Source organism: Camellia sinensis, chromosome 8 (assembly GCF_055761805.1).
Source record: "Camellia sinensis isolate YWXY chromosome 8, ASM5576180v1, whole genome shotgun sequence".
Taxonomy (NCBI): domain Eukaryota; kingdom Viridiplantae; phylum Streptophyta; class Magnoliopsida; order Ericales; family Theaceae; genus Camellia; species Camellia sinensis.
Genome location: NC_138968.1, coordinates 168041118 through 168063103, shown reverse-complemented (window position 1 = coordinate 168063103; position 21986 = coordinate 168041118). Strand labels below are relative to the sequence as shown.

The following is a 21986-nucleotide window of genomic DNA, read 5'->3' as shown; positions in this document are numbered from 1 at the left end:
TTTCTTTCTGTTACAGGTTAGCTGAAGCCATCTATTCTGCTAGTGCTCTCTAGCTGATAACTAAGCAGGCAGTGTGATCAGAAAATCACCCACACAATTTGGGGTCGTCTGTGGGAAAGATAGGAGAATAAATGGCCAGTCACTACAACAAATTTGGGATTTAAAGACGAAACAAATTTGTCCCAAAATGTATATATTTCGTCACCCAAACTAATTACGACGAACATTTTTCGTCACCCGTTTTGTCTCCAAAGGGTCGTCGCTAAAGGGTCTTAGAGACAAAAAAAAAATTCGTCATTGAAAATGATAAATTTGTGACGAATTTTTTTTGTCTCCAATACAGTTTGTTGGGAACATACTTGTAAGTAATTAGCGACAAAATATTTTGTCATTAAAGAAGAAATTAGAGACAAAAGTATTTCGTCATAAATATAAGAAATAGAGACGATATAATCTTGTCACGTTTAATATAAACGAAGACGAAAATTTTTTGTCAAAGAAGCTACCAATAGAGACAAAAACAAATTCATCATTAAAAATGATACATTTGTGACGAATTTTTTTGTCTCCAATACACTCTGTTGGGAACATACTTGCAAGTAATTAGCGACAAAATATTTTGTCATTAAAGAAGAAATTAGAGACAAAAGTATTTTGTCATAAATATAAGAAATAGAGATGAAATAATTTTGTCACGTTTAATATAAACGAAGACAAAAAAAAATTTGTCAAAGAAGCTACCAATAGAGACAAAAACAAATTCATCATTAAAAATGATAAATTTGTGACGAATTTTTTTTGTCTCCAATACACTCTGTTGGGAACATACTTATAAGTAATTAGCGACAAAATATTTTGTCATTAAAGGAGAAATTAGAGACAAAAGTATTTTGTCATAAATATAAGAAATGGAGACAAAATAATTTTGTCACGTTTAATATAAACGAAGACGAAAATTTTTTGTCAAAGAAGCTACCAATAGAGATAAAAACAAATTCATCATTAAAAATGATGAAATAATGTCAAAAAAAAATCGTCACACATTAAGGGTAATAGTGACAAAATGTGACAATATTTTTTGTCATGACAAATTCATTTAGCGACGAAATAAAGAATTTATGACAAAATTAATTATCCACCTAAGCCAAATAAGAGAAAAAAAAACCTTCTTTAGGAATGGAAAATTTTGTCAATAATTGCATAATATTTTTTTCCACATCATATACCTATTTTTATCAAAATCTAAATTTTAGTTCAACAAATATGACCCTGTTCATGTTGAAACCTGTTGAATATAACAATTCCATCACAACTTAACCTAACCTGTTATCAACACATTTATGAATTAACAAAATGAAGATATCCATTCATCATTACAAATAATTTTATCCTAATATAATAAAATAGTGAAATATCCACAAAATATCCAAAAGTTATAACTTGTTCAATTCCACCAAAAATCCAACAATAACTAGTGCAACTCCAAAAAGTATGTGTATCCTTGTCAAACAAAAATGAACATTCAAGCAAATTACATCATTGTTGCACGTCAAAAATGCCACCCTAATCCAATCTGCAAAAAAATAAATTAAAAGTTTTAGTAATTAATCAATTATACAAAAGATTAAAAACATTAGTAACTCATCAATTTACAATTAGATCAATTATACAATTTGTCCCTGTAACAGACTTTTTTTGAGATTATGAGAACAAAAAATTAATTTTAAGGCTAATTCACAAATGGTGCATCCCATTAATGTGCCGTAAGTTCATACAACTTATATTGGTCCCTCCTAAGGTGTTTCTATTGGTTCTTGTACAAATCTATAATTGTGTGATAATTTAGCATTTCGACAGCCTTTTTTCAAGCTTTAAGTATAGAGAAAAAAATATATTTTTTAGACTAATTCACAATTTATACATCATGTGCACCTGTACAAATTGGATGTCATATGCATGTTTCCATTACTTCCTAATTCTTCAAACATGTATTCTTTTATAAAATTTGTTATATTAAAGTTAATATACTTTACCAAAAAGTATGTCCACTTGTGGATGAGTCCCCTCCACTTCCAAAGTGTCCAGTGAATCCTTTGGTCCTCAAAAAGGTGACAACATCAGCCATTATCTCCCCTTGCTTCTTCTTACCCTCTTCAAGATCTTCTATTTTATTGTTCTGCATTTGTATTTGTTCCTTTTGTGTCTCTATTTGCATCTCAAGGCGCTTCACATAATCATTTGTTTCAGCATATATGGTAGTGGCTCTCCTAATAGAGGATGAAGGTCTCATGCCAAGTCCCTTCACATAGCCAGACCTTGGCTTTAGGACTTTGATTGATAGCTCTTCTGCAGTCAAAGGGGTTGATCCTGGCTGTGAGAGGTGATTAGCCTGTGTCTGTATCATATTTTCCTATCAAATATAAAAAAAATTAAATAATTATTAGAAAATTAAATAAGATTATAACAAATAGTATTCTAAAAATTTGTTAATAAAAATTGCAATATATACTCACATAATTACACTGAGCTTGAGATGAGATCCACTCATGTGTTTTCTCATTATAGTGAGTTTCCTTGTACAACTCTGCTAGATCAGGTAGCATCTTCTTTTCTCGTGCCTAATTCGATAGACCAAATATTCAATAAATAAAGCTAAGAATCTAATATAATTCTGAAAGTGCAAGGATACGTACCAGTTTTTCTACTCTAACAGGGATTGACCTAGAACCACACCTATGTTTTGTATACATCCTTTCTCTGTTCGCGATGTTGGCCTTTGATTGTTCCTATAAGGAAGAATGACCAATATAACAATGAAATGTATCATTAGTAAGACAAATATGTTGGCTTTTGATTGTTCCTGTAAGGAATAATGAACCAATATAACAATGAAATGTATCACTAGTAAAGCAAATTTAATGGTTGATAATAAAGAAATTGCATTGTTCCTCTCTATCATTTTCCTATATATCATTTCAACTTAAAAGATATTTCAAATTATTCACTAGTTTCATTCAATTCTGTGAAAAATAGAGTAGAGGACTTGTTGAGATTTCATCATAAGATGGTGTAGACAACCCATTTTTGACCGTCCTCAAGACTTGGACGTCACCGTTTGAACACTCGGTGATTATCCATGTTTGTGTTCGTTTTGAGTTCCTGGAAGTCTTGGCCGCGCACCTCGCCTCAGGATCTCTCGACCTGACTGTTCCGTGTTTGGCTTTGACACCAAACACTTGTGTTTTTGTATTGAAGGGAGGAGAATGGCTTGTTGGCCACCCTCACATTCCACCGGCCTTCCCCTAGCATCATTGGCTGTTTAGGGGTGCCACCGGCCATGGTTTCTTAAAATCAATGACCGGTCGGTATAGTATACTGCCGATCGGCACTTTATTTTGCTGGTGACATCTTTTGCTGGCCGGTGTGACTCCTTTGCACCCTTGAGGCATGGTGCATGCCAGCTGTGCCAGCTGGAATGCACCATCACTCCTCCCCGTGCGGTTTTTGGCTGGTATGAGCCTTTGAACCCCTTGGTTCCTTCTAGAAGGATGAACCCTTGGCTAAGCTTCTTGGAGAAGCTTGGCCAGTTGTTTTAGCTTCTCCAAGAAGCCTAGACTCCTTTGCACCCTTTGCCCCTTTCACTTGGCTTCTTGGAGAAGCCAAGAACCATTTGCTTAGGCTATATATAGAGCCCTCCTCCTCCATTGTTAAAGGTTGGGAGTTTTAAACCTAAGAACCAGAGCTTATATACATATATCTGCTAGATATATCATCTCTCTCTATATTTCCCTCTCTCTCCTCCCTTAGTGTGTGTTTGGTAGCCCAAAAGTGCATTTTTATCTTACTTTTGCACTAATACACACACCATTACACCTTGCTCCGAGATTGAGAGGCTTTGAGGGTTGATTCTTAAGGTTTTGGACTGATTTTGATCAGCAGAAGGTGGCTGGATCATTTGTTCTTCAAAGTTTCTTCAAGGGTAATCACTTTGCTTTAGTTTCCTCAAACTTGCACTAGTTTTTTACCTGTCTTGCTTGCTGATTTAGGCTTTGTACATAACATAAAAAAAGCTTATATTTTCATGCTTAAGAACTTTCATTAAGGGTGTTTTATGGTTTGAGTTCAAACTCACCCTCTTAGGCTTTATTTGGCCTTTTTGGTGCTTCCTTTGTGAGGCTTTGTTTGCTTCAGTGTCTTAGTCTTCTCACCACTGAAAACCAGTGGATTTTCAGTGGTGAGGAAGGTGGTTTGAAGTCTTGTATAGGGGAGGGACACCCCTCTCCCTTCATTGCCTCATTTTCTTGCCTTTTGGCTTAAATGGTAACATGCATGCTTGATCTTTTTTGGCCTTATTTCAGAGGTTTTTGGGTGTCTCTAGGTCACATGCTATCTCTGTTCTTGGTCAGATTTGTGTCCTTTTGCATGCTTAACATACTTGCTTTACATTCCTCTATTTGGCCTAGAAATGCATCTTATGTTTAGGTCATGATTCTTGCATGTGTTAGCCTAATTTCATGAAGGTATTGGCATTACTTTACCATGTTTAAGGCCTGTTGGCCATCTGTTTCAGTCATGCTTTCCATGTTTGGAGTCATCTCTTTGTGTTTTGGCTTGTAAGCCTTGAGTATATTGGCCTCTAACATGCGTAGCTTAGGCCATCCTCATGATTTGGCATCATTTAGGATCATATTTTAGCCCATAAATCATGTTTGTATGTCTGCATATGTGACCTCTTTCATGCTTTGAGGATGTGCCCTTTTATGCCTAGAAATGAATTTTGGTGTATGCATCTCATTGGAGCCACTTAAGCTGCCATATCAGTGGGTTTGGAGTCCATTTTTGCATGCTAGGATTCTGTTTTTGCTTGTCTAATTCATGCCATGAATGGTAATGTTAGTGGAAGTAAAGTGCCCCATTTTTGTGCCTTAGCCTTAGGCCCATTGGCTTGCATGTTGGCATGAGTGTTAATCCACCATTTTGGACACTTTTGGCCACTGTTTTGAGGTGGATTGAGGTCTGCCCCTTTATGGTTTAAGTCCACCATTACATGCTTGTCTCATGTTTGTTGCATGATTGCTTCATTAGGTGTTGTAATATGATGATCCTATTGCTCAAATCATCCATGTTTGCATTGCATTTGCATCTTGCATGCCTAGCATTGCATACTTGCCATGGTAGTAATGCAATGCATGTTGGCATGCCTTGCATCTTAATCTCATGTTGTATCTTTGAGTCATGTTTGCATGACATGCATTGCATTACTTGGTTTGGGGTGTCAAACCAAGTGTGGGGGTTAAGGAGCGTTCATACTTTAAGTGATGTAACGCGTCTTAACTCTCGGTCACCAGGGCCCTTGACTTCAACATGATAGGGTCTTGGTCCTCATTTGTGTGTTGCATGCATTTTTACATCAAATGGCAAGCTTGATCTCTTAGGCTATCATGCACAATTGATGGCTCGAGGATCGAGGGCCACGCTTCCCTGAGTTCAATACATGATGGGGAATACGACCATGCTCACATGTGCCTGAAATCCCATGCCATACACTGTCTGTCCTCTGTTGCTGTCAAAACTGTCTTCTGCAGGAAGTCCCTGCCGACTGGCAGTGTTCAGTGCTGACCGGCAATCCTCCCTGGGCCGATAGCTTCATAAACAGCCGATGGGTATTTTCAATGGTCGGTGGACATTTCCTTCAGCCGATGATGTTCCATAGTGTTCAGGGGACCTGTCCCAGAACTTTGGCATTTTTCAGAGAAGCAGGGCAGTGTAAACAGAGGCGGCAGTGGTATGGTACGGACCTTCCGGGCGAGACGGGTTCGAGCATGCATCATTCGCACATCCCAAGGCGGGGGCTGTGGCCACCTTTCTTTTTGCATTCATTCTGTTAATTAATTAGAAGTTTTGTAATAATTTATGCGTTTATTATTCGGACTGTAATATTTATTTGGACCCTCCGAGTGAGGGCAATTATGTAATAAGTGTGCGTGAGTGTGTGTATGTCTTCCAACCCCACGTCTTTCTTCCCCTTTTATTTACCTGCTTTGATGGTTAATAATAGGACATGTTTAATTTAGCATACCTTATGCTATGCATGCGTGCATCATTCATCAGTATTGCATGCACCGGGCTCGGCGCATCATGCTAACTGCATTAGTATTTCAAATTTAACTTGAATACATGCTACTCGTGCATTTTCACATGCCATGTTTAGGTTAGCCGAGCCTATTCTAATTGCATCCTGTATGTGATGCATTAGTCAATTTGACATGAACTAGGACCATGCATGTTGGCTAACTAGTTTATTGTTTTGGCTCGGAGTACTCGGTAAGCATTTATGCTTTAGCATATCTCATGCGTATGAATGCTACCATGACAGCATGCTTACCATGTGTCTAGATGCTTATGTGATAAACTGTTTGAATGCCTGTGGGTGAAGGTTGGATTGTCTGAGTTGGAAACACTCGTTGAAATCCGTGTTTTAGCCTACTTGCGGGTAGCAAATTCCAAAACATTTTTCCAAAATAAACGGGCATGCAAAGCTTATTTCCAAATTAGGCAATCTAGTCTATACTTGTTTGCTGTGTGCATAACATAGTAATTCTAGGCTAATAAATGGAATAAGAACACATAACGTTTTCAAAAACGGATATCACGGTTAGTAGAGGCCGATCTTCGGATCGGGCGAGAGGGGGTGCTCATAGCTGACCTTCCCCAATCGTACCCTAGCTCCCGAGCCGAGGCAACTCTGGTGATGACGGACATGTGGCCTTTGGCACCGAGTCAGGGTTTCCTAAATTCCCCCAAAATAAAATATTTAGGTGGCAACTCTGTATCTGGCAAAGCAGTCCATGTTTGGCACTTCTTTTTCTAAAAACCTATTTTCTTAGAACGATTTGCCAGACTTGGACTCTTTGGTTCAGATTAAGAACCGTGACACAAAATCGAGTCCGAACTGTAGCGAGGGCCCCCCACGCGGGCGCGTCTACAGATGGTTTTTCTGGGTGAAAAAAGAAAAACGAGTAATTTACACCGTTCACAAATAGGGGGCATATAAGCATGGGCAAGATAGATTGTGAAAAAATCCATTTACATTTCACAAGATATGGAACAATTACTGATACCAAACTCATAACCCTTTCTTTCTTCCGCAACTCTATCAAATCTAAAGTTTTGTCTCAATACCCTATATTAGTTACTTAGCTAGTTGCTTACCATTATCATGAAACTTCAGACCAAACCCAAGAACAAACAGAAAATTAATACAATCATAGAAACTGAAATCTTAGTTCTTTATTCTATGATGTGAAAGATGCACTTTAAGGAACCATAAATTAATCTCCTATTATGCGAACCTTCCAATCCATGTTTAATAGTTTTCCTTTCTCATTTTTCCACTTATTTGGTTTTTATTATGTTCCACTTACATGCCTAGAAGATAAAGGGAAAAGAATACATATGGAATTTCACAGCAAATTGATTGTGTTCTTTCTAGTTGTTTTAGAATCTCTCCCTATTCTAATCAAATTCTTTCTTCGCTAATATAATAAAAAAGATGAAAATGTTACCAAAAATTCTTTAGTGTTCCACTTTTTATCAATAAGATCTATCCACTTGGTAGGATCGACATTCTTTGGTGGGTGGTTTCTTGCATACTCCTCCCCTTTATCCTCCTTCAGCTCCATGGATTGTTTGTGCCGCCTATAGGTATGGTTACTCAATTTCCGACCAAATTTTGTGTTCATTGCCTTCTCTATATCAACAGGGTCTCCTTGTAAATCAAATTGATCCTGCAAAAAATAGATAAGTCATAGATAATTCTTATAAAAAATAAAATAATTACAATAAATAATTAAGATTTCTAACTTATTATAAAAATGAGTAAAATCTCCTATAAGTAGACAACGAACTTACATTCAAGCGTTGAAACATCGCCTCCTTAACGGAGGCATCAACATACTTCCACCTACGAACACTTGGATTTGGTAAACGAGTTCGCACTTCTACACCAATCTTTGAGGCTAGTTTTGAGGCATAGTCCCCTACCGGTGCACGAAATTTTGGAGGGATAGGCACGCTTAGCTTTCCATCTTTATCAACAAGGCCTTGAACCTCTTTGCCTCGAGTCGGGCCACGAGCACGCTTAGCAGCTGATATTGTGAAGCCATAATATTGAAATAGTATGTGAACAAATTTAATTAAGATCTCAAATCAATGTACATAAAGAGTGTGTCTTACCAATAGTATTACCAGCAGTCACCTCAAGTTGAGGCTCCACATTGAGAGGTGGTGGCGGATTGCTAGTCACCTCAGGACGTGAAGAGGTATCCCCCTCTTCTAATGCGTGGGTCAATGCCTCATGATGAGATTGTGAACGGGCTCTCGATGGTATCTCTAACAGCTGAATAACATAATAAAATATGAATATATGTACAAAGATATACATGTCTATGTGTGTATGAATTGAAAGTAACAAGAAAGAATATATTTCACAATGCATAAATGTATAGTACCTCATGCTCAAACAAATCATAGGTTTCAGTGTCACTGCCATCTTCAGCCTCTGACGGTCGATAATCATCATCATTTTCCTCAATTGGTATTTGTTTTTCCTTCCTCAATTTCTTATGTTGAACCGTAGCCTTCAAACAAGTTGTTATATTCTTCACTCCTAGAGCATTCATTCTCTCACGGTTTTTATTAATATTCTTCATTCTTTGTTTCTCATAGTTCGTTACCTTCTTAGTTGTGGTACTTGGTTTGGTCAATTGCTTTTTTGTAGCGTCCATTTTGCCCAACTATAAAGCATAATTGAACATTTTTTTGGTGGATACGCATAATTGAACATTAAATGTAAAGAAAAGATAATTATATATTTCTATACATAAAGCATAAAGCAACTACAATCTCAACAAGTGGATATGTCATATAGGCTCTAAATCATTGAAATATGGCTAGAGTGATATGGATGATTTTTGTTTTTACCATTTACTTATCATAGAACAAATTAACTACAAAGCCATCAGACACACAATATGACCAATCAATGATAAACCTACATAACAGTGGATGAACCCCACAACTGAAATTTAACTACATTAATTAAGAACAATGTTCATATAGAAAGTGCAAAATAACTACAAATCCTAGTCTACATCAAGATCCATATCGTAATCCACATCAGGTTCGTCACACTCTTCATTTTGTTTGTCAGCTCTTTTCTGTATCATTGTTTCATCAGATGACCTAACCCTTGTAACAACTTCTGCTTCAACACCATCTCTATAACATTGAACATTAGGGCCGATGTCAATTGGAACAACATCGGTAATATTTTCTTGTTGGAACACATCATTTTCTTCTGGTTCATGTAATGATTCTCCATCACCTACCTCTGGTACATCAAAGACACCCCTATGTTGCACTCGTTGAACAACTTGCCAAGGTTGTCCCCATTTGGTATCATTTAGGTAAAAGACTTGCTTAGCCTGGCTAGGCAAGATGAAAGGGTCGTGTTGATACCACCGACTTGTGACATCAATACTTGTGCAATAATCATCAGTTCGCAATGTTCTACTTCGACCTATATTTCCTATGTTGTACCATTCACACTGGAACAATACAACTTTGTTATGACACATGTACTCCAATTCCCAAACATTGCACAAGTGACCATAAAATTCATGCGTCACTCCCTCATGATCCCCTTCCGTAAGCACACCACTATTCTGACTGTTACGGCGATTGTCTACTTCTCTTGTACGAAACCGTACGCCATTGATTATGCAACCTGAGTACTCTTTTACTAGTAAATTTGGGCCATTTGCTAACGACCATAAATCATTGGTTGCTTTTGGTGACTTTTCTTCTCTTAATATATTTATCTACATTCACATATAACGTACATTAAGATAGTAAAAATAAATTAATAAATGATCAAATCTTATACAAATTTTTAATCATGTCTTAAAATTGAAAATGCCTTGCCCGCTCTTTGAACCACTTGGGAAACTCTTGTTGTTGTATACGGGTTATGCCTTGGTCAGATAGAGTCCGTAATAGATTTTTGTGTATCCTACTCAAAAGAATGTGATTATTATGCACTGCTAACTACATTAACAAAGCTAAGAATACACATATTTAAATGGAAAACATACTCTAGATACTTCTCTATCTTGGGGCTATTGTTCAACAAGAACCAATAAGCCATATCATGATATTCTTGTGACATATCAGCATCCCTTGTGATTAGGCCAATAGGACGGGCAGTTTCTGTGAATACAGTTAACCCTTTGTGACGTTCGCCACGATCTTGATTTCGTTCGGGTCGATTATGCACTGTTTCGATCCCATCAACATACATTGAACAAAAAGTAATGCACTCTTTGACAATGTAAGCCTCTGCGATTGAACCTTCTGGTCGAGCTCGGTTTGTAACAAACTTTTTTAAAGCTCCGAGAAACCTTGAAAAGAGAATTAGTTAAGAGCAAGGTTACACATGCAACATATAATTACGAACCTTTCAATTTAACAATTACCTTTCAATCCGGTACATCCATCGATATTGCACCGGTCCTCCAAGAATAGCCTCACGCAGCAAGTGAACGGCCAAGTGAACCATCACATCAGAGAAGGCTGGAGGAAAGATCTTTTCAAGCTCGCATAATATGTGTACTATACGTTCCTCTAATTTCTCAAGTTCATTATGGCGCAGTGTCCTTGAGCACAAATCCTGGAAAAAGCTACCTAACTCAAATAGTGTTTTACTAATCTCTTTGTCTACGTAACCACGCATCCCAATTGGAAGAATCCGTTGTATGAGTACATGGCAGTCATGACTTTTCAAGCCTGTTAATTTACCATTTCTCGCATTCACTGATCTTGATATGTTTGCAGCATAGCCATCCGGATACTTCACTGATTTCAAGAATTCAAAGAAACCCTCCCTCTCTTCAGGGGTCAATGAAAAGATTGCCCTAGGTTTGACATAAGTTCCATCAGGACGACGTGTTAACCACAACTCTTTCCTTATACCCATATCTTCCAAGTCCATCCGTGCTTTGTCGGTGTCTTTGTTCTTTCCATCAATGCCTAACATAGTTCAAAGGTATTTTCACTAAAATTCTTCTCGACGTGCATAACATCAATGTTGTGTCGAAGCTTCCGTTTCTTCCAGTATGGTAACTCATACAAGATGCTTACCTTTGTCCAATTTGGTGCCTGACGGAGTCTTTTCTTATTTCTTGGATGCTTCCCATATGTGACACCTGTCACTCTATCCAATTGCTCTAATATCTTTTCCACTGGTAACTTTAAAGATCTCTTTCGCTTTTCATGCTTACCATTGTAAGCCTTACTCTTTCGCCTTTCGGGGTGGTTTTGAGGCAAGTAGCATCGATGGTTAGTGTATGCAGTCTTACCTTTCAAGGATTGAAAATATGGTTCATCATTGCAAGTGTAGCAAGAATAATGACCTTTTGTTCTCCACCCAGATATGTCACCAAATGCGGGCCAATCGTGTATAGTCCACATCAAAGCTGCACGCATCTGGAAAGACTCACCAGTTACGGCATCGTAAGATAATGCACCATTTTCCCACAACTCATTCAACTCATCCACCAGAGGTCTCATGTAGACATCAATATCGATCCCTGGTTGTGATTCTCCAGGAATAAGTAGTGACATCATAAGAAAGGGGTCTTTTATAACCAACCAAGGTGGCAAGTTATAAGGAATGAGTACTACAGGCCATAAACTATACGAGTTGCTCATGTTCCCGAAAGGATTGAACCCATCAACAGCCAACCCTAGCCTCACATTTCGAGGCTCCAGGGCAAACTAAGGATGTTGCACATCAAATTCCTTCCATTCATCACTATCGGCGGGATGTCTCAATACTCCGTCATCTATACGTTTCTCCTTGTGCCATCTCATGTCCTCAGCAGTCTTTCTTGACATGTACAATCTTTTCAACCTTGGTGTTAATGGGAAGTACTGCAACACCTTATGGGGAATCTTCTTACCCCTGCCACGATTGATCTTGTATCTGGATGCCTTACATTTTGGACATTTATCTAACCTTGCATTTTCCTTCCAAAAGAGTACACAATCATTTATACAAGCATCAATTAACTCATATGACAAGCCCAAATCTCGAAGTATTTTCTTAGCTTCATAAAATGACTTTGGAACCAAATTATCTTTTGGTAAAAGTTTTGTTAAAAACTCCAATAGTGTGTTAACCGACTTATTGCTCCAGTGGTTTGTTACCTTCATATTAAGCAGCTCGATGACAAACTTCAACAGAGTGTAGTTTGTGCAACCTAAGTACACCTCACGTTTGGCATCATTCAATAGTTTATCAAACGTTTGTACTTCCTCATTCTGGGGTGCATCGTTGGGTTCTCCTCTTATTCGATCTTCCACTAAGGCATCAATACCACCTAAAACCTCATCTTCATCAATTGCCATTTCATGATGAGCCTCATTTGATACACGTGGTTTCCCGTGCTCATGCCAAATAGTGTACATTTGCATAATCCCATATTGAAGCAAATGAATTTGCACATTTCGAAGATTTTGGGAATAATAGTTCACACAATTCAAACATGGGCACGGAATTTTACCTTCCTAGTCAACAACTGCCATTGCAAATTTGATAAATGATGTCACCCCATCAATAAATGGCTGACTCATCCTTCCATTAGGTGTCTTACCCAATGCAATCCAACTCTTGTCCATGTCTGATCACAAATGAAAGATCAAGTTTTTTTTAATTTGTTTATGTCATAAAACGCATCATGTGTACTATTAACCTATTCCATTTAGGAATGCACAATGTGTATCATACAAAGAAAATCATATGACGTTGTCTATCTCTAATCTTTCCTTAGTTCTCCAAGTATATAACATAGATTAAGATGGAAGTATTATGGGAAAGGATAGAGTAGAGAAAAAAATGGTTCCTGACAAGTTTACAACATTAGTACATTAAAAGGAATAAAAGAAAATTTGCTCATTTAGGAAACTAGTTATTTTTGAAGAAATAAAAAGAATCTTAGTTGATTGGACTGTTTATAGAGGCAATATTGATTATGGTGTGTAACTGTGGCTTCAGATTTCTCTAATAACGATATAATTGGAAAAGAAGATAATCAGGCACAATATTATTTGTTCTTCCTTTCATTTCTTCTATTTTCTTATTTTTATTGCCTTCGTTTTAAAGAGAAGGTGAACTTAGAGTTACTAATTCTTTCCTCTATCCATCCATTAAGTTTTTAGGAGAGATCTTTGTACACACTACTTAACTTATCATGTAACAGCATCACACTTGATATGTTCTTTAGTAACTCTAAGTTCAAACCAAGTCATGGAATTATTTATCTTCACTTTGACTTGTACACTAACAACCACATGTTCTCTACCTTTTGTCGTCTTCCATGGTAATTTTCTAATTTTTCTCTATATTTTTTCATCATTTTTTATTTTGTAGTCATTAGCTAGCCACTTTGTCCTTTGTTAGTGCTCTACTCTCACTATGCTCAATTTGGTTCAATTAATTTATTGTTTGATGTTTAAGTGCTTTTACCAAGTTGGTTTGTGGAATGTAACAGTTTGGTTGTTTTGGATTGTGGCTTTATGAAATTTTCTATACCCTTATTTGCTGCGCTAAAAGCTTAAATTCTTAGGACTATTAGCATTAATACGAACACATAAATTGCTTTCAAGTCACTACTTAATTCATGACCTGTTTGGTAATGTTGTGTGTTTAAGGTTGGCCAATTGTTGTCAAATTTTGTCTTCCTTAAGTTAGTGATTTTTGTTATTAAACATCTTTACTTAACAATTAAACCTCTTTAAAAAAATCTGACAGATTAAACCTCTATAAAAATAATCTGATATAAAAATAATCTGAAATAAAAAGATTTGACAGATTAAAAAATTTAAAATAATAAAAAAAATCTAAAATAAAAAATCTGACAGATTAAATCTCTTTAAATAATATATATAAAAATATATATATTGAGCATATGTGCATTTAAAATATATATACAAAATTATATATTCTATGCCGATAATATATATATATATATAATATATATATAAAATTATGAGAGAATAACTTAAAACAAAACAGAGCATCACATATTATAAACAAAACAAACCAAACCGCTTACTTAAAACAAAACAGAGGATAATATATATATGCCGATTATATATATATATATAAACAAAACAAAGAAAGGAGCTGATCTCTTGATATACAAGTGCTAGTGTTCTTAATGTTGTTAATAGGGTAATTTTTTGTTTAACATTTTTATTGGTGTTTCATATTTTAAGCTAATTTTAAAACTTGACCTTCATTATCTACATGGTAACGGACAAAAGTAAAACATTGGGGGTGACACTCCTACTGGGAGTGGCAGACCAATTGACCTTGACGTTAAAGGAGACAACCACAATACAGAAACTCATGACCAGGGCCACGGAGAGAAAGACGTCGGGCAGGAGGGCGACACTTCGAAGAGGACAAACCAAGGCAAGTACTATAACGAAGATAACCTTCATGTATGGAGGGATAGGTGCCTACGGAGGGATGAGGAAGTAAGAGAATTGGCAAACAAGTTGGCAGACCTACAGTCGGTCGTCAACTTCATGATGCAAAACAATGTCATGCAGCCACCGTACCCGCTGCAGGATACGCCGATGCCAGTAACTAATACCCAGAAGGGAGGAAGAAGAACAATCCCCGAAGTCCCTCAGCACACCAAGAGCAGAAGGCACTCTCACCGACCTTCCAGGGAAGTCGGATGAGAGGAGCCAAGACGAGAGGAGTCCTGAAGAACGTATCACACGAAGGACCCACAGTCTAAAGAACATCAGCATGTTCAAGGGCAGGCGCTCTGCTTTGACACAACACATGGAGAGAGATCAAAACGAGCCCACCACGAGGCCGAAAGTAGTGTGCCGAAAAAATTGAAGTCCAAAGACAGCCGAGCTCCAGGAAGGAGTAAAGAAGACTTGAGAGATTACCTCAAGAGGAAACAATAGAATGCTGAAGCCGAGGTAACTTCCCCGATTAAGCCGAAGACACCATTCTCGGTGGAACTGGACAAATTTAATGCACCAAAGAGATTCAGTATGCCGAGGTTCCAAATATATGATGGAAAGTCGGATCCCAACTTTCACGTTCGACTATACCTGAATTCAATGGCATTATATAGTGGAAACGAGCCGTTGCTCTGCAAAGTATTCCCCTCGTCCTTTGGGAAAATTGCATCAGATTGGTTCCATAAACTACTGAAGGGAAGCGTAAAGACTTGGGAAGGCCTGACCGAGATGTTTGTGGCCAGGTTTGTGACAAATAAACTACAGCCCTTGAGGGTCGACGCACTGATGGCTTTAAAAATCACCAAGGATGAAGGTCTTAGGGCCTACGCAAAAAGATACTACGAGGTGTTCAATCGAATACCCGAATGCAACCAAGAGGTAGCAGTCGTGTCTTTCAAGAACGGCCTGAAAGATGACTGTCCACTACGGAAGTCTTTGGCAAAGACATTGCCAAAAAGCATGGAAGAACTCATGGCGAGAATCGAGAAGTACGCCAGAGCCGAGGAGGATGCGTCGGGAAATAAAGAAACAAAGCAGGAGAAAGGAAACGGCTCGCCGAAGCGAAGCCGAGGTAACAATGGACCGACCAAGCAAGAAACGGAACTGAGGGCTAAACAGGCAGTAACGACTATATTCCGAGTCTCGATCCACAAAGTCTTGGATCAAATACGAAACCAACCCTATTTTAGAGGACCGACAAGAACACCAGGGGAATTCATGGGAAGAAACGTCAGTAGGCGTTGTGCTTACCACAATGAAAAAGGGCACCCAACTCAGGGTTGCAGAGCCCTAAAAGCACACTTAGAAGACTTGGTAAGGCAAGGACATCTGAGGGACCTTGTTGATGAGGCCAGGACTAGAGAAGAATATGCAAGATTGTCTCAAGCACCAGCAGCTCCGCTTCCCCCAGCTCAGCAACCACAGGCAGGAGGACCATGGGTGGTTAATGTAATTCACTCAAAAGTGAACGAAAACGACATATGAGGGGAGACCCAGAAGGTAAAACACCTACAGCACGTGAACCAGGTCGGACATAAAAGACCTCGGCCTGAAGAATTCCAGGGACCGACGATAGCCTTTACTAAAGCCGACCTAGAGATGGTCCAACATCCACAAAATGATGCCTTGGTAGTATCCCTCCAGGTTGGGGAGTGCCAGGTGAAACGCATCCTGATTGATCAAGGCAGCTCTTGCGACATCATGTATGTTAGATGTTACAAAGAGCTGGGCCTTCATCCTGATGACTTGGAGCAATCTAATGGCCCGATGGTCGGCTTCAATGGAACGCCGACGTGGCCACTGGGCACAACAAGCTTGGAAATGCAAGCTGGCACTAAGAAGATCAGGATAGAATTCATGGTGATTGACACACCTTCGCCATACAACATCATCTTGGGAAGGCCATGGTTGCATGCAATGGGGGCAGTTCCCTCAACATTGCATCAACTACTGCGGTTCCCAACAAAGCATGGGGTTGAAGAAGTCAGAAAATATCAACTACAGGCAAAGAATTGCTCCATGGCAGCAATGAAATCCACATGCAACATTTGAGAACCAGAAAAGGTAGAAATTGAAGATGAGGACGTGGAAGTCCTAGAAGACGTCGGCAAAGAACCAGCCGAGAAAAGCGAAGAGGCACTGAAGAAAATCCTCGTCCAGGATGGGGATGAAGAACGCTTCTTTCTTCTCGGCTCAGGTTTAGCCAAAGAAGAGGAAAAAGAGTTAGAGACTTTTCTAAGAGCCAACATTGAGGTGTTCGCCTGGACACCTTACAAAATGCCTGACATCGACCCCGAGGTCACTAGCCACAAACTGAATGTCGATAGGTCGGCAAAACCTGTGATTCAACGAGCTAGAAGACCGACGTTGATGCACGTCGAAGCAGTAGAGGAAGAAGTGGACAGACTTCTGGAGGTCAGGGCCATTTGAGAAGTTCATTACCCGACATGGCTATCCAACACAGTAGTGGTAAAGAAGAACGGTAAATGAAGGGTCTGCGTAGATTTTACAAGCCTGAACAAAGCTTGTCCCAAAGACAGCTTTCCTCTACCCAAGATTGACCAGTTGGTAGACGCCACATCTGGACATGGAAGGATGAGCTTCCTGGACGCTTATAGAGGATACCACCAGATAGCCATGTACCCCCCAAACGAGGAGAAGACAGCGTTTATCACCCCGAAAGGACTGTATTGTTACAAGGTAATGCCTTTTGGGTTGAAAAATGCAGGAGCAACTTACCAAAGGTTGGTAACCAAGATGTTCAAAAACTTGATTGGCCAAACAGTAGAAGTCTATATCGACGACATGGTCGTGAAGACCAAGGAACCTAAAGGCCATCTTGCCGACCTAAAAAAGGTCTTTGATATACTCAAAACATACCGGCTCTGACTCAACGCATCGAAGTGCGCATTTGGAGTTGGATTAGGTAAATTTTTGAGGTACCTGGTAACAAGAAAGGGCATTGAGGCCAGCCCAGACCAAATCAAGGCCATCCTAGAGCTTAAAAGCCCGACGTCGGCAAAACAGGTTCAGATGCTTACTGGAAGGGCCGCAGCCCTAAACAGGTTTATAAGCCAAAACTCAAACAGATGTAAACCTTTCTTCAACCTGGTGAAGAAGGCTACGGACTTCCTTTGGACTGAGGAATGTGAGGCCGCCTTGGCCGACCTAAAGAAATATCTGACCAGGGCTCCAGTCCTCTCAACACCTGAACCTGGAGAAGAACTGTTTTTGTATTTGGCAGTTTCAGAACACACAGTAAGTGCAGTGCTAATCCAAGAGGAAAAGGGGGAGCAAAACGTTGTTTACTATGTAAGCAAAACCTTGGCCGATGCAGAAACAAGGTACCTCCCACTAGAGAAATTAATGCTGGCCTTAGTAATGGCTTCAAAGAAGCTGAACCATTACTTTCAAGCGCACAAGATTATAGTGCTAACTAAGCACCTATTGAAGTCCTTGTTACAACAAGGAGACTTAACAGGAAGAATAGCAAGATGGACAGTGGCCTTGGGCCAATACGACTTGGAGTTCAGGCCTAGAACAAAAATTAAGGGCCAAGTTTTGACCGACTTCGTGGCCGAATGCACGCCAGAATCCATCAAACATCAGGCTCCATTGAGCCAAGATGAACGATGTCCAAGCAAACAAGGAGAAGCCCAGCCAAAGGTAAAAGAAGAGGAAAAACTCAGACCCTACAGCATTTACATCGGCGATTCCTTTCACCTGTTTGTCGATGGGAGTTCAAACCGGCAAGGAGCAGGGGCAGGAGTAGTGTTGATATCTCCTGATGGGGAGATATTAGAACAGTTTATTCGATTGGGGTTCAGGGCCTCAAACAATGAGTCAGAATACGAAACATTGATTACAGGACTAAAGCTAGCAGTGGCAGCAGAAGTAGATAAGGTAATAATTTTTTGTGATTCACAACTTATAGTAAATCAAACAACATGAGAGTTTGCAACTCGAGATGAAAGGATGTCGGCATATGCAAAGGAAGTCATCAGGCTGGCAGCCTTGTTTCGCAACTGCCGACTTCTTCAGGTCAGCCGAGATAATAACAACCACGCCGATGCGTTGGCCAACTTGGCAAGTTCAATGCAAACTAGGAAAAACAAGAACAATAATGATTGACTATCTGTCAAGCCCGAGCATAGAACAACTAATCACAGAGCAAGAAGCAATGTGTATGGACTTGGGACCAAGCTGGATGGATGCAATTGTTGTATTCCTGAAAGAGGGAGAACTGCTAGAAGACCATAAGGAGGCACACAAGGTCAAATTGAAGTCGGCAAGATTCAATCTGACAGCAGACGGACATCTCTATAGAAGGTCCTTCACTGGACCCCTTTTAAGGTGCGTACACCCTTTGCAGGTTGAAGATTTTCTATACGAAATTCATGAAGGGATTCGTGGAAGCCATGCTGGGGGCAGATCACCAGCTCACAGGGCCATTACCCAGTGGTATTGGTGGCCCTACATGCAAAAAGATGCAGAAGCCTACGTGAAGAAGTGTGAACAATGCCAAAGGTTCGCACCTTTGATACACCAGCCAGCTGCTGACCTGAACCCTGTATCCAGTCCATGGCCATTTGCCCAATGGGGCATGGATCTCATTGGGCAGTTGCCCCAAGTAACTGGGCAAAGGAAGTACTTACTGGTAGCAACAGATTACTTCACGAAGTGGATAGAAGCAGAACTTCTTGCCAAAATCCGAGATGTGGACGTCAAGAATTTCATATGGAGAAACATCATCACCAGATTTGGCATTCTAAGAGCAATAGTTGCCGACAACGGAACGCAGTTTGACAGCAAACTTATCAAGAACTTTTGTACGAAATTCAAGATAAAGAATTACTTTTCAACACCAAGTTTTCCCCAAAGCAATGGGCAAGCAGAAGCATCCAACAAAGTAATTCTGGACGGGATAAAAAAAAGACTACAGGCAGCAAAGGGAAAATGGGTAGATGAGTTGCCTAATGTACTCTGGGCATATCGGACTACGCCGAGAAGATCAACAAGGGAAACCCCCTTTGCCATGGCCTACGGCACAGAAGCAGTCATTCCACTGGAGATCGGCATCCCAGGGATCAGAACCCAAGGAGTAGAGAATGGGACCAATGATATACTTCTAGCTCGAGATTTGGATCTCTTAGAAGAAAGAAGGGAGAAAGCTGCAATTCAGCTCGCAGCGTACCAACAGCAGCTTGCTAGAGCTTACAATAAGAAGGTCAATCCAAGGGATTTTTAGGTCGGCGACCTAGTTCTAAGAAAAGTTGTCGGCAACAAGAAGGATCCCAGAGAGGACAAGCTTGGCCCAGACTGGGAAGGGCCCTACAGAATCACTTCGGTATTGGGCAATGGAGCATACCGACTTGAAGACAATGAGGGCAAAGCATTGCCAAGACCTTGGAACACTTGTAATTTGAAATTTTTCTATCATTAAATGTTCCTTGTTATTTCTTACCGACATCATCAATAAAATTTTAGCAGAGTTCTCCAAAGACTTGTAAACTAATAAAAGATGCATAATGATTGTTTCTGAAATAATGAAAACCCAAGTGGAACTCAGGTTCACATTGGGGGCAGAGAGAAGACAGTAATGCTTAACGCTTGTTGAAATTTGTAGCAATTTACAAGTTGAAGTTAAGCTGAGATAATTGTTTATCTTCACTTGTTGAAATTTGTAGCAATTTACAAGTTGAAGTTAAACTGAAGTAATGCTTAACGCTTGTTGAAATTTGTAGCAATTTACAAGTTGAAGTTAAGCCGAGATAATTGTTTATCTTCACTTGTTGAAATTTGTAGCAATTTACAAGTTGAAGTTAAGCCGAGATAATTGTTTATCTTCACTTGTTAAAATTTGTAGCAATTTACAAGTTGAAGTTAAATCGAAGTAATGCTTAACACTTGTTGAAATTTATAGCAATTTACAAGTTGAAATTAAGTCGAGATAATTGTTTATCTTCACTTGTTAAAATTTGTAGCAATTTACAAGTTAAAGATAAACCAAAGACAAGAAACTTGCCGAGGTATATCATCGGTTGGCATAACCAAGGTGTGTCACCCCGAGAAGGTTACACAAAGGAGGAAGAGTGTACATATGCAGAATATTCTAAGTATAGAATCATGCAAAGACAAAAAGAAAAGACAGGAGTGCAAGCACTTAGAAAAGAAAAGTTATATTCATTCACCAAAGGGCACATTGGCCACACAAAAAACATACATTGTTCCAAAAAGATAAAGAAGCAACAAAGTACAAGTAAGCAAAAGAAGAACATAAAACTAAGGCTCCTCTCCTCTAGATTGTTGAATTTGAAGATCAGATACCACCTCGGCCTCCTTCTCTGCCTCTATCTCGGCGTCAATTTCTTGGAGAGTTTCTTCAACAGTCTTGACCTCAGAAGGGATGTCGGCTGGTGCGATGTCAGAAACAGCTTCCTGGACAACCTCATCGCCTTCTTCATCATAAGTCAAGTCTAGGACATGCTTATTCTGAGGAGGGGACTTGGCCCCATCAGCATCTTTGGATTTTCTGACCAAAGCCTCATCCTCTTCCTCATCGGCCTCATCCTCATCCTCAGCATCAGATTCGTCGACATCTTCACTCGGAGTTGGGGCTGGAGGAAATGGCAAGGGAATGGCGTCGACCTTCCGCAATGGAGAGTCATCAGGAACATTAAGCTTTTTAAGAAGGGACATCCAACCAAGGGTGAAACCCTTGTTGCATGCCTTCTTCACTTGTTTTTCATAAGCCTCAGTAACGACGGCCATACCCTGTGAGTACGTCTTTTCGTCAGTGTCTTTGATTTCAGATTCTTTGGTAGCCAGGGCCTCCTGAAGCTCCTTTTCAGCTTGGGCCATTTTTTCCTCGACCTCTCTCCTCTGCAATTCGGCCACCTTCCTAATGGCCTCAGCAGCCTCAGCCTTTTCTTCGGCTTCGGTTTGAGCCTTGATGGCTTCCTCAGCTTGGTCTTCCAGCTTCTTCATTTTTGACTGGAAGCCTTTGTTGGTCTTTTGGAGGCTGGAGACCTCCCTCTTCATCTCGGCAAGCCTCTCCCTGTTCTCAAAAGACTGCATTGAGAAAGAGTGGGCATGCTGGATGGCTTGAAAGAAAACAGAGGTATTAAAGAATATTCAAAGTGTAAAATAAAGAGAAAGGAAAAATTTACCAAGAAGAAGATTTTTACCTGAACAGAGTGCTGTAACATTAAAGCATAGTTCTCATACTCGCTATACTGGGCGTTCCACTCCAGGTCACCTAGCAGAAGTAGAGTAGTATTGAGGACAACGCCGACATTGATATCGTCAGCGCTGTCACTTGCCATTACGGGCTTATCCTCGAGGGTGATTTCGGGGGCCCAGGGGGCATCTGGTTTCTT

The 21986-nt window shown here is 39.6% G+C and overlaps 1 protein-coding gene across 1 annotated transcript; it reads right to left on the bottom strand.

Moving 5' to 3' along the window:
- Window positions 1-1337: 1337 nt before the first annotated feature.
- On the bottom strand, window positions 1338-7682 carry LOC145798271 (uncharacterized). The gene is made up of 5 exons (XM_082885781.1): window positions 7566-7682; window positions 2694-2786; window positions 2514-2618; window positions 2034-2410; window positions 1338-1573 (listed from the first exon to the last, which is right to left on the bottom strand). Coding segments are annotated over exons 1-5 (693 nt in total). The 3' UTR covers window positions 1338-1572.
- Between the last annotated feature and the right edge of the window lie 14304 nt (window positions 7683-21986).